Below are 12519 nucleotides of genomic sequence, written 5' to 3'. Positions count from 1 at the left end.
GATACATTTTGTCAACCCAGTTCACTTAATCTAAATGACAATGCTAAAAACCCAGATAATGCATACAAATAAATACAAATCTAGTATTTAGCTTTAAGGCTGGTACTGCGACGAAGAAGATGGCCGCATGTACAAAGATCATTTTCAAGAAGCAGAATGAGTGGTCTAGTTTCCAAAGTCCAGTGTTTGGCCCTAAGCAGTACATTAGTTCAATGCAGGAATTCAAAGGCAGTTTTAGCTCACGCCACCCCCCGAAGAGGAATAGCGGGAGGTGTGCATGGAAGCATCTGATGCGAGCCGCAGGATGCATTAAATCGCGGAAGAGTCGGAACATGCGGCTGGAGGAAGGCTTCAGTCTGCAGAGCCGCTGCAGACCCCATTGGACTCCCGAATGCTACTGGAGCCTCCAGAAGGGATACTGCTGCCCGGGAACCGGCGGTACTGCAGAGAAGGACGCGAACAGGTATGCAGGTTTCCCGGGAGTTGTGAGGTGCGGGGGAGCAACGTTGTGAGCTCAGGAAAGTGTCTGGGACCCTGAAGCAACTGAGACAGTTGTATACTTGGCATGAGAGTGAAGCAAGCGCAAGCGCATACAATGCAATTGTGCAAGTCTGGGACCCACACCCAAAAGAAAGGGTCTGGGACCCTGAAGCGGATGAGAGACAGTTGTATGCTTGGCAGGAGAGTGAACCAAGCGGATACAACGCAACACTGTGTCTGGGACCCGCACCTAAATAAGAGAACAAGAGGGTCTGGAACCCTGAGGATAAAAGAAGTCCAGAAGGAAGAGGTGTATGCTTGGCAAGGAAGTAAACCAAGAAAACAATAAGCTGCAGTGCGAGTCTGGGACCCGCACCCATATTAAAAACCTAACTTTAAAGTGCAAGAAGGAATGGGACCTTGTGAGTGAAAGAAAAGACAGTCCATTAGATAATACTGGCGTAAGAAGGCAATGAAACCAGCCATTGTGAGTCTCAGACTTGCACGCGTATTAGAGGTTGAGAACGAGAGTGCTGTAAGTAAGGCATGGTAACACTAGTAGACACAGACACCATGGATACAAGTTTCGAAAACCTTTATGTGGTAATTTTGTTGGGTTTGTAGTATTCCTAACTGGCCCTAACTCTAGAATGGGAGTAATCTCGACCATTAAATAAATAACAAAACAGTCCCACTAGTCAACATTATTAGGTCTATACTAAGAAAACCTAACCTTGCCCTCCTTAACAAGTTGACAAATGTGTTAAGGGAATTCAAAAGGAAAATAGTGTCTCAAAAGAAATTTTAGAATGTATTTAAATAACTCCCTTGCCCACGTTCAGCACCACAGGGTCTAGAGAATTTCCTAAAGATGTAGGTGGATGGCACAGTTCTTTCAATCTTGCACACTTTGGCTTACTGGTACAATTTAACAGTTCAGGCTTTGGGCGTCAAGCTTCTGGTAGTTCAATCACTTACTTGGGCTTCGTCTTACTTATCATAAATATACAGTTCCACATTTGACCTTTACTGTACAGCCTTCCCTCTGCCGGGCTCACTCAACCCTGTCTTTCTCTTTGTGGGGATTCCCTTCCCCACGTTTTGTCTCGGGTATCTTTTTCACTATCAGAGACTTTCGAAATTGCATGGATTTTACATAGAGCTCTGCATAACCACTTCGACCTCGCAATAATTCTACAATCCACAATCTTCCTCCTCCTTACTACACCAATGCCTCTTGGTACTTGTAGTTTCCTATTCTCTTTGGTTTGCCTTCTTGGTCTTTTCCAAAATTCATATGTAACAGCAATACTTCTTGATGTTTGAAGTTTTTTTATTTTCTTTAGTTTGGCTTCTTGTCCTTTTTCAATGTTTATATACTTTGCCCTCTTGGCATATTCATGGTTTACATACTTTCCTTTTCACTCATTCAACTTTCTTTTGGGATCACGATTACTTTCTTGTCTTTGGTTTCCAAACAACTCGGAACATTTCAGAGACTTTCAAATGTGCAATTTCACCATCCATTCCTCTTACAATTTCACATGTGTGCTTTCCATTACGTGTTTTATTGGCACATGCGCAACCTTCAACTTTTAAGTTGGTTATTTTTTCTTTTAACACAAACCAGACTTATGTTGCTTCGATACTCACTGGTTGTGTTGCTCAGCCTTCTTTCATCAACGCTCTTCGTGCAGCAGTCAAGGCTGCTTCCAACGCCTTCTCTGTTCCTCCCCAACTCTGTCGTTAACCAGCAGGGTCGCAGGCTGCTTTCAGGTACCTTGAAGGTTTAATTCTTATGCTCACTCGGTTTCAGTCTTGGAACACTTAAAGCTTCCCGAAAGTGGGGGGGTTCTCGCTTGTCGCTCTCTCGATCTTCGTAACAGCAGATCAGCTCCTTATGTCTTCCGACATCCATCGCCTGGTTCGTATCAGCCCCGAAAGAGCTGTTCCTTCTCGTACCCAGCCTCGCTCAGTGTGCCTGTGCGTGTCAACTTTTATTCGTCTGAACGGGAGTGTTAAAAAGTTGTAGTTGTGTATATAGTTGCAATAACGTGCTCGACTCTGCCTGGCCTCTTTACTGGGACAGTCAGTGCAAGTCAGTGGAGGTAATCTGCCTGACCTTATTTTTCATCTTTCTCGCCTCAGTAGAGCTGGCAATGTTACGTCGGGAGGAATTATGGGAGCTGTAGTTTCCCATAAAATAAGCCGGGATGGGGGTTGGATGGGTTGTGGAAATAGGGGATACCATGTCTCGCCATCAGGTGTTTCTCCCCCACTCCCTGAGGACCCCCTTCCCAGTTGACCCTTCCTCGCTTGTCTACCCCCAGGGTCGGGATCCAAAAGCGATGGCCTTTCACTGGCCACCTGAGTACGAGATCCCCAGGAACTAGGTTGTGAAACGCCCTCTGGTTTTTCACAGGGCCACGAACCCTAAACTGACAAAAGGAACCTACGCTTGGTAGCAGACTGGACCAAGTTGATAGGACAAAGAAGTATGAACTCAAGACAAATTCTCTCCTGGATTATTTAGATACATTGTGTAAAAATAGAAGGACCTAGAAGTCTAATAGAACGGAAATGGGATAAGAAACCTACTAGGGGAAAGGAATGCAACACTAAAATTGGGTTCCTACGCTTGTTAGCGCAGCGTACCAAGTTGACATGTTATAAGAACTGTGAAGTTAAGAAACCGTTCCTCGTGAGGTATCCAGCAACCTGGGATAAGAAGCCTAGGGGAAAGGAGCATAACCTTGTCGCTAGAATCATGTATTTTGGAATACTATTTTGCATCACTTTATTACCAGCGAAACTGGGAACTTTTCTGTTAATTGAAAACACCAATAACAAGTTTTACTTTTGAGAAGAGATCATCTTTGCACAGTTATCTTAGGTTATTGGTGTTATGGACAGAAGAAGGTTTTTGGACAGTGACGGACTTTTTTTCATACTTCTTACGATTTCACTAGTTTCCTTTTGAGGTAGGGAAACCCCACTTAGCTTTAGGGATAGAGAGGCATTTTTCCAACCCTCTTTTTTTTATTAATAAAAGTCTATATCCAAAAACGTACCACCATTGTGTCCGAACCTTCCCCTTACAGGTGCCACGATCACTGCTGTGTCAGGGGTGCATCTATTTCTTCAGACAGTGCCTGAGGATACAGCAGATGCACAATGTGGAGGTCATTGGGCGGGGCACACACCCTACATCTTCTGCTCCGCACCCCTTGTGCCAGATAGGCGCAGGACGACCTGCCCATTCTGCTTCACCCGTTTGCACCGCAGCTGACATGTGGGCCGGCTGATGAGGTTCATTTAGTTCTGGGGGGCTGCTCAAGGCCACGGCCCAGCAGGGATCTGCTAAACAATGCAGCTGGTTTCTGCTTATAGCTCCTTAGCTGCCTCTAGCCATGATTCCGAACGGTTTTTCCTTCCTCATCGTGCTCTTCCCCTTGCCAGGCCACCTGTGGGCAGAGGGGACTTTGTAGTTCATCTTCTCCTTTTTCTTTCTTGGGGAATGGGCGATGGGACCAAAACTCATATCTCAATATTTTTGGGATGAATGGTGATATAGAATATATATCCCGATTATTTTTTGTGGGTTAAATGCTCAGTTGTAAGCCGCCAACTACATGAGATACCACAATGACCTTTGTATTATAAGACATTGATCAAAATAAAGTGCAAATACAGTGTTCCTCTTCCAGTTTGAGAATACACACAGCTGTGTAAATATCACAATGTACATAAAGAATTGTATATGTAATTGTGTGTGTGTATATGTATGTATGTATACATACATACATATATGTATATAGGGATAGCACTCAGAGCAGTATAAAGAACGCCGGCAGCAAACACTTTCCTTCGATAAGAAAAACCCAAGATCAATACGGCATAAAGTCCTTGTAGTTTCCAGTTTTATTTGGGCATCAGGCCAACAATTAAAAAAGCACGATACAACGCGTTTCGCTGCTGTCTTGCAGCTTGTTCACGTACAAACAAATGCTTTAAAATTTGTGTATATATACAAGCATCCAACCAGTCTCTATGATTTGTGGTGTCAATTGTCCTTTTTCGCTTTCTTGCATTCCCATGTGAAATGCATAGGTTCACATTAGGTAAAACACGGCAGCCATTTTAGAGGTTGCATAGGTCCCATTATTACAATGTTAGTATTAACTCTTTACACTATAGAATTCATGCTGCTTAGAATAAATAACAGGTCGTTTTAATTCTTTGTATACTGGTAAGCCCCAATTGTATAATGATTAGTTAACAATTATATCAGGTTAAAACCAGAAAAAATTCTGTAAAAATACAATGGCTAATTTAGAAGGACGACGGCATGATCCATAATGAATTAATCCATGCTTCTGATGTAAAATGCAAGGATATCGCTTTGTACTGCCAATATAAAACCTGGAACAGCCTGAAAAAATATGCTGTTGAGTATTCTATACAAATTAAGTTAAGAACGGACCTAAATAATGCATGGCCCATTACCAAAAAGCTGTCTAATCAGCCATATTATAAAATGCATGTTTCTGCCTTTTGCCATATAAGGTAAAGTAGTTAAAGTGCATAGTGCTCTAAAGTGCATAGTGTTTTAAAGTGCATCTTGCATTGTCAAGTCTGAAATATACATGGTCCTAGAATGTTACTTATTATATAGTGCTGCCTGTGTGTTCATTATATCTGTACATCTTCCTTAAAAAATAGGACATAAAATCTTTCACACATACTAACTGCCACTATCATTCTAGCTAAAAGAAAGGGAGGGAAGGAACCGACTTCATCATCAAAACAACTTTACAGCCATGTGTTATAGCGGACAACCATGAATTTAAAACTGGCCAATAAATCATCACCCAAGTGAATTAAAATATATAGCAAATATGTAAGCACAAATAACAAATTCAAAATTTAAAAAGACTTCGTAAGATGACATTGCACGTCTTCATTCAGATAACTATGTAGAGCTTTGTCTATATGAACATAAAGATGAAGAGATTTCTACCAAAATAGTAAAATATATTAAGATCAATGCTCAAAATAGCAGCTGACCAGAGAGCAGAAGAGAACAGCAGGTAATCATTTGTCCCATTGCTTAAGTTCCTAGATAAGTGTATAACTCCTCATTGAGATTGTGTCCTTTGGGTTTTTTGGATTCAAAATCCAAAATGAATTATTTGCCCTGATGTGCATCCTTGAAGTGAACTGCCGTAGGATAGGAGGGATCAAAGTTTTTTTTATGGCTCGCATGTGCTGTAAAATTCTGAGTTTCAATTTGCCAATGGTACTTCCAATGTACAGAGGTTACAGGAACATAAGAGTCCATAGACCACCAACTCCGTATTGCACATAATGTGACTCTGCAGTTCAACCAATTGTCCTGTAACAGGATGTGTGTAATGTGTTCTATTCAGGGCAAACTTGCATGCTTTGCATTTAGTACATTTAAAAAAAACACTGATGTTGGTATTAAGCCAAGAACTGTTCGAGATTTTACATGGGGGGGGACAAAAAACTGCTAACCAATGAATCTTTGATAGAAAGGGACTTCCTGAAGGTGATGTTGATACGTTCCTTGAGGACTGTTGATAACACTTCATCCGATTGCAAAATATGCCAATGTTGATGCATTATTTTTCGAATGACATTGGCATGGGTTCCATACGTAAGAATGAGCCTAATTTTGTCATCTTGTTTTTCTGCTCTGGTGTCCTATTGGTCGAAAGCAGGGTAGTTCGATTTAATTTTCGGGCTTTCAGATGGGCTCTCTCCAAGATGGCTTTGGGGTATCTTTGACAAAATTAGAAGCTGTGAATGCTCATTCCAAGTTTGCTGGTATTCTGGCGGTATACAGGCAAACTGCCCCTACTGTTTTCGCCTCCTGATATCCTGCTATTACAAGCGGTGGAAAGGGCAGTAAATCCCCATTCCATTTCCATGGAGTCCTATTCTGGCATTTATTTGCCGGTGGGGGACTGATTTAACGTCAAGTCAGACCTGGTGGTAAGACAGTGCCTCCACCGGCAAACTTGTTTCCCCGGTCACGAACAATTGCTGGTGCCGGAATTATCGGCAGTTATACCGGCAATTTTTCCAGACCACGGAACATGTAATGACCCCCCATTGTCTCATCCTATATCTATTATGAATATAGATTGATATATCTCCAAAAGTCAATATGTCACACAGCCCTATTAATTCTATATTCTTCACAGACCCATGGTGAGCTGGATGGCTTTATCCAAAATACCAATAGAACAAAGTATATGCACTATAAATAAAATGCTACTCCGCCATGGAGAATGTCTTTATTTCTTTATTTCCCTCCGGAGACAAGCAGGCAGTCCACCTAGCCAGGCCTAGGTTGGGACAGGTGCTAAATAGGCAACACATGGCATGTAATTGTACACCTCTTTTTATCACTAAAAAGATGGTAGAGGCTTGGAAATGCTATCTAAAGGAGTGGCATCATTTTATTTTCAAATCGTTGAAGTGAGGATAAGTTGCAACTTGGAGCGTTACAATTGACTGCATGTAAATATGCGAATTGGCCCAAAATATGAGCCCACAAATTGACTCCTATTGGGAAATATTTGCGACTTTGATGCAACTTTCAAAGGGAATTCCAGTGTTTATCCATCCGATGCCCTCAGAAGACTGTCTGTCCTCTGCATATGCATTCTATTGTGATTACACTGTGGTGGACCCTTTTGTGTCAAGAGGGACTTCAACGTTTGACTGATAGCTATGACGATAGGGTGCAACATTTGAAGTTGTGTCCAGGGAGTCGCCTCGGGTGGCACGTGCTACCCCTGGAATCTGATTGATTGCCCACCATTATCGTGTGTATGTGTACTTCATGCCACCCCTGAATAAGTAAGGGCAATCTAACACACCATCATTTTTGAGCAGCTGTGCCTTTGCAGAAGGGCACCAGCCATATGCAGACCAGTCTGGTCTGCCAAGCCTGACCTAGTGACCTGCTAACCCATGTAACAATTTCACCGAAACACGAACAATTCCAGACTTGATTGAGCCTAATCAGTGAGGTGCAACTTGTTGTCCAGCTATGGTGCAGCAAGCAAGGGTCTGGGCATACCCTCCCGTATAGTGAGACAAACAACGGAAAAAGTCAGGTTGTAGGTTTTAAATTCAACTTAACCGTTTGCTCATTATAGGCAGGGAATTGCTTTTATGCGAGAGGTGTGCCTTACAGGTGTAGGTTTTAAATTCAACTTAACTGCTCGCTCTTTATATAGGCAGGGGCTTCTATTCGAGAGGTGTACCTTACACAGCACTCTCAAGTTGCCAGTGCTCATAGTTGCGGCCATTATCCATTCCAATCTGTAGGTGCTTAGCCAATCTGGGTTTTTACTTTGTCTAGGACTTGTAGTCTGAAGTTTATTATGGGAAGAGCATAACTACAAGTCCCAGAATGCAGAGAAAAAATACCCATACTGGAATTGATAATGTTGGCAACAGTGCGTCCGTGAAAAGGGCATCCAGTCCTGCTTTTGCTTGGAATTCTGGGAATTGTAGTTTCATAAACTTTGAATGGGTAAGAAAAGTCTACAAGTCCCAGAATTCAAAGGGAACAATCCGAACTGGATGACCTTCTCTCCCATGTCCATGGGAAACTAGAGAGCTCTGTTCACCAAGCTTACAACTACGAATGCTTGCATAAAGGGGTGTCCACACTGGTCAAGTTGCTCGACCGGTGTAAGAGCGCCAGATGTCTCGGGAGGATAGCTCAGCGGCAAAGTGCTCCCCTTGGAAGCAAGACGACATGGAGCACCACACGTCCGATCCCCGGTTCCGCGCTTAGAAAGCTTTGGGTATTAAGCGTGTTATAATTAACCTATCATATCATTTGTGAGGTTGTAATGTGCTAGTCCTAGGACAAATGGTGACTAAGTAAGGCTTGCTTGTGGAAGCAGGGGAGTTGCTAGGTCTGGAAAAGACTCGGGGCTATGCTGATGTCAGAACTGTTGGGTTTGGGGGCTAGCTATGGGGTTGGGGGATAGCTAGTCTTTTGGCTGTAGCTCCTGAGATTCTATCCGGGGCTACAACCAAAAGATCAGGGGCTATAGCCCCCTTAGCCACCCCCTAGCAACGCCCCTGTGCGGAAGGATGTTTTTCTCGCTGCTCCCGGGAACGCTTATAAATAGCTGACTGCTCCTCAGCCGCAGCACTTGGTACGAATGCTCTGCACTTTATTCAAATCTTCTTGGGGGAATTGCAAAGAGGCAGAGCAAGAGGTGGTGACTGAACAGTGGAGAAAAAGGCTTGCATAAATCATTTTGGTATTTTAGCTGGGTTTTAAATGGAGCATACAAGCCTTCTCGTTTGTTCATTGTAATGCCGTTAGACCTGACTTGAGACAGACCCTGTTAACATCAGACCTGCTCAAGTTTAGTGTATTATCTGATTCCATCAAGGTAGCCACACACAATTGACACTTTTTGTGATTTTCATCCAATGTTGTGTACTCACTGCGTTAAGCCTCATTGAAAAATCTGTTTTTGTGTTTTTTTTATTTCAGATCGAAGTATTTTAGAACCTGCACAACTGGGGAACACTATACTATAGAAGTAAGTACTACTTCTTATGTGATGTGTAGTTTCCTTGAAGTCCGTTTACACTGTTTCGCTCTATGGTCCGTTGTATTTAGTATTTCTGCGGCCTGAGGTGCATTGAACCTTTTGAACGAAGCATGCAGCTACATCCCCAAAGCAGTGACAACCTGCCACATCCTCCTTCATGCCCCATTCCGTTCACGCTACGATCATCCTGTCCTGGGTTTAACTTTGCATTATGGGACTTGTAGTCCTGAATTTAAAATGGATTAATCCGGGAATACTAGTTACAGAACCTCTTGTATCAGGTAATATTATCCCTGTATATAATGTTGCCATACATATAAACTGCATAGGCGACATTATATATGGGGACAATATGAGGTAAATGGGAGCGGGGGTGTCCCTGCTCCCTTTAAAAACATTTTTTTTAAATGCTGGGTGTCCCCTGCATTTTCCTTATGACCATGTGTCCGCAAAAAGAGTGGCATTCGTGCATGGCGAAATTTTTGCGGGGACATTATCACATGGAACCTTCTGAATGAAAGCAGGCGTGTTTGGTATATATTCCATACCTTCACGGCAACTGTCTATCACCAGGCATTGCAGATTCTACTCTAAACCAAATGGCAATCGTTATCTTTATGATAGTAAACTGGAAACTATAGTGTTTTTTATTTTTGTCGCAAATACTTGCATCATTTCCATTTTTGTCAAGCTTTTCATTTTTTTTTTTTTTTTTGCAATCTACCTTTTTGTTTATTTTAAAGTTTGCTTTTGGAGTTCTAGCAGTATAGACTTGTACTGTAAGCCATGGCAAACATAGGAAAAGCTGAAAAGCTGGAGTGGTGCTGTGAGGCGGGAGAGAGGTCCGTAGCTTAAAAATATAAATATTATTGTACGTGCTGCTTTCTTGATTGATCATTTCCTTTTCCACACAAAATATACCGATGTTTGCCTAAATATCAGGACATGACTTTATCTTAGTCGTATCTGCCCATAACCTGACAAGCTGCAGGGTCAGATGTAGATTTTAAACTAACCAAAACTTCCAAGTCTCTTGAACTATGGCACAACCTTTTCTGGCTTCGTTTTGCTGTGATGGTGGCAGAGGAAGTGGCCTCTACTTATGACATTGGAAGATCTTTTTCAGACTTCTTCCTGGTCTTCAGCAGGAATTTGTGTGGGCATGTGTGAAATACACGATTAAAATGAGACGCATAAGCTGAACTACAAATGGGGTGCATGTGTTTTAGTAAAGACACCGGTTTCCAAGGGTGAGCATAGGGTTACAATGTCAAAATGGTGCCCACGTGAGAGCTGCTCTGGTCTTGTTACCAATATGTCTTGTTGGTTTTCTCTGACAGCTGATTCTTTTACTAGACTCAGGACCCATCCTTATAGAGGATCAGGGTTGGCGTGTCAAAATCCGTGAATTACTAATTTGTGCAGTGCTCTTTGGATTACTTCCCACAGTCGTATGTATCATATGGATCAAGTCTGTTTTTCTGGCTCCAACCCAGAGGATGCTTGCAAGTACTCGATTGCAATTGATTAACTGCCATCTTAATTTTTCTCAAGTAGATTCCATAAGATTTTAAATGTATGCTCCAATCCTCTGCCCTTTAACGTGGCACACTGTTTCAGCAAACTTTTCCTGTCAATGCATCAAATCCTACCATTTGCTAATTATCTTTCACAAATGAAATATGTAATGGTTTATTTTTGTATTTTGCTCTTGTCGAGTCATTCAAAGTAACTGACTTCAGTATTGCAGACCAAAATGTTGAACAGCTTGAAAAAGACAGAGTGGAAAACTCGACTGCTTTAGAGACCGGGAAATGGGTCCCTGAGATGCACTGGCATTGCTGCACTTCCTACATACACTCACTCACACACTCACACTCACACTCACACACATATATCCTCACTTCCTCTCACTGTTAAATATCCTACTTCTCCACATGTGCCCAACCCTTTTCACTGATGCTGTTTTACAGCCTGGTGCAAATGTGGCCATCTCTCAATTCCGAATAGGGAGATGCCTGTGAATAGTTGTCCTGTAGCTCCATGCCACTTCCACTCCATCTTTATTTTTATGTGCAAGTTGAATGCATTCTCCCAACAATCCCTCTCTCTGCAATGGCCAATATGACCTGACCTTTCCTAACTTATCAAGACATTACAGCTGAGTTGGTTACAGGGGCCAGCATTTCCAATTTGACTAATTCTAAACCTTAAGTTAGGTGTTATCCCTGAGGCAGTTTGGTATCTGTCTGGATCACCAGGTGGTTGTGTACCACGAGAGCGAGATACCCCTGACAGGCCCATAGTCAGATCTTGCTCTGTGGTACTTTTTAGAGATAGCTGCACCTTGAGGTGGATGGGGTGTAGGATTTCTTACTCCATCACCAATCAGTAAGGACAACTCAATGTTTTGGCAAAGGGGAGTCCGTTTAATGACAAGTACAAAAAAAGCCTGTCTCGCTTCAACTCCCATTAACTTCATGCAAACAGTAACAGTTCTACCCAAAATTCGTCATCATTGACGTGTAACACTCAAAAGTTTGTCATGCAATTATATTGGTTGGAAAAGGTAACTTAAATATAGGTGCGATATCTATATATGGTAACGGAGTGTGAGGATTGGATAAACATCATTAGGTGGGTGTCTAAGCCCTTCCTTCATAAATGGCTACAGTGGACGTCACTAAAAGTACAACGTCCCATTGGTTCTACTATCTATAGAACCCTAGATTATTTGGTCCACTATGATTGGGTTGGCTTCAACCCCATGCATAAATCTCCACTTTAATTAGCAGCACGCAGAATGGTCAACCAGGTGCAGGATGCCCCAAGATTCACCCAGCCTCCCTTCCATCAATCAGTACTTTAGTGCTATGTGTCAATTAGTTGGCTGTGGTCGGCCTCGAAACTGTAGCTTCTTGTCAGGAAAAGTTATGGTACCCCACTGTAAAGTCATCATCTTGGGCGATTTCATTTAGGTTTAAACGACCCACTGGATACTCATGCTGGCCTTTTGGCCAATTCCATGAAAACCCAAAGCTTTACACAAAGAATCTGCTCACCTACTCATGAAAAAGGATGTACTCTAGATTGGATAGAAGACACCAATTGCATTACGGACATCCTCTCTAACCCCCCCCCCCCCATGCCCTGGTCTGATCAAAACACTATAATCTTCACCACTACTATTACCACTAGAACTGCTAAACACACCATACTAGCACCCACAGCACCATCCAGAAGTACGAAAAATATTAACTGAGACAACCTGTTACCTCTCCTAAAACCTTTACTTGACCTGTCACACTTTGACAATGACCCCTCGATATTTGTCCGCAATTACAATAAAGTCATGTTTGCAGCTATTGAAAAGTAGCCCCTCTGAAAAATAAAAAAGCCAAACCCATCGCACATATTAACT

The 12519-nt window shown here is 42.4% G+C and overlaps 1 protein-coding gene across 2 annotated transcripts in view; it reads left to right on the top strand.

Annotated features, from left to right (window-relative positions):
* The window catches only part of AP1AR (adaptor related protein complex 1 associated regulatory protein), a 391174-nt gene that overhangs the window by 97975 nt on the left and 280680 nt on the right, over positions 1-12519 (top strand). For both annotated transcript variants that reach the window (XM_069630653.1, XM_069630654.1), the window contains exon 2: positions 9038-9086. In XM_069630653.1, coding sequence (XP_069486754.1) covers positions 9038-9086 — 49 coding nt within the window. The remainder of the gene's footprint in view (positions 1-9037; positions 9087-12519) is intronic.

The sequence above is a fragment of the Ambystoma mexicanum genome, chromosome 6q (assembly GCF_040938575.1).
Source record: "Ambystoma mexicanum isolate Mex_15411 chromosome 6q, UKY_AmexF1_1, whole genome shotgun sequence".
Taxonomy (NCBI): Eukaryota; Metazoa; Chordata; class Amphibia; order Caudata; family Ambystomatidae; genus Ambystoma; species Ambystoma mexicanum.
The sequence above is the reverse complement of the archived record's forward strand: the minus strand, read 5'-3'. Positions and strand labels throughout refer to the sequence as shown.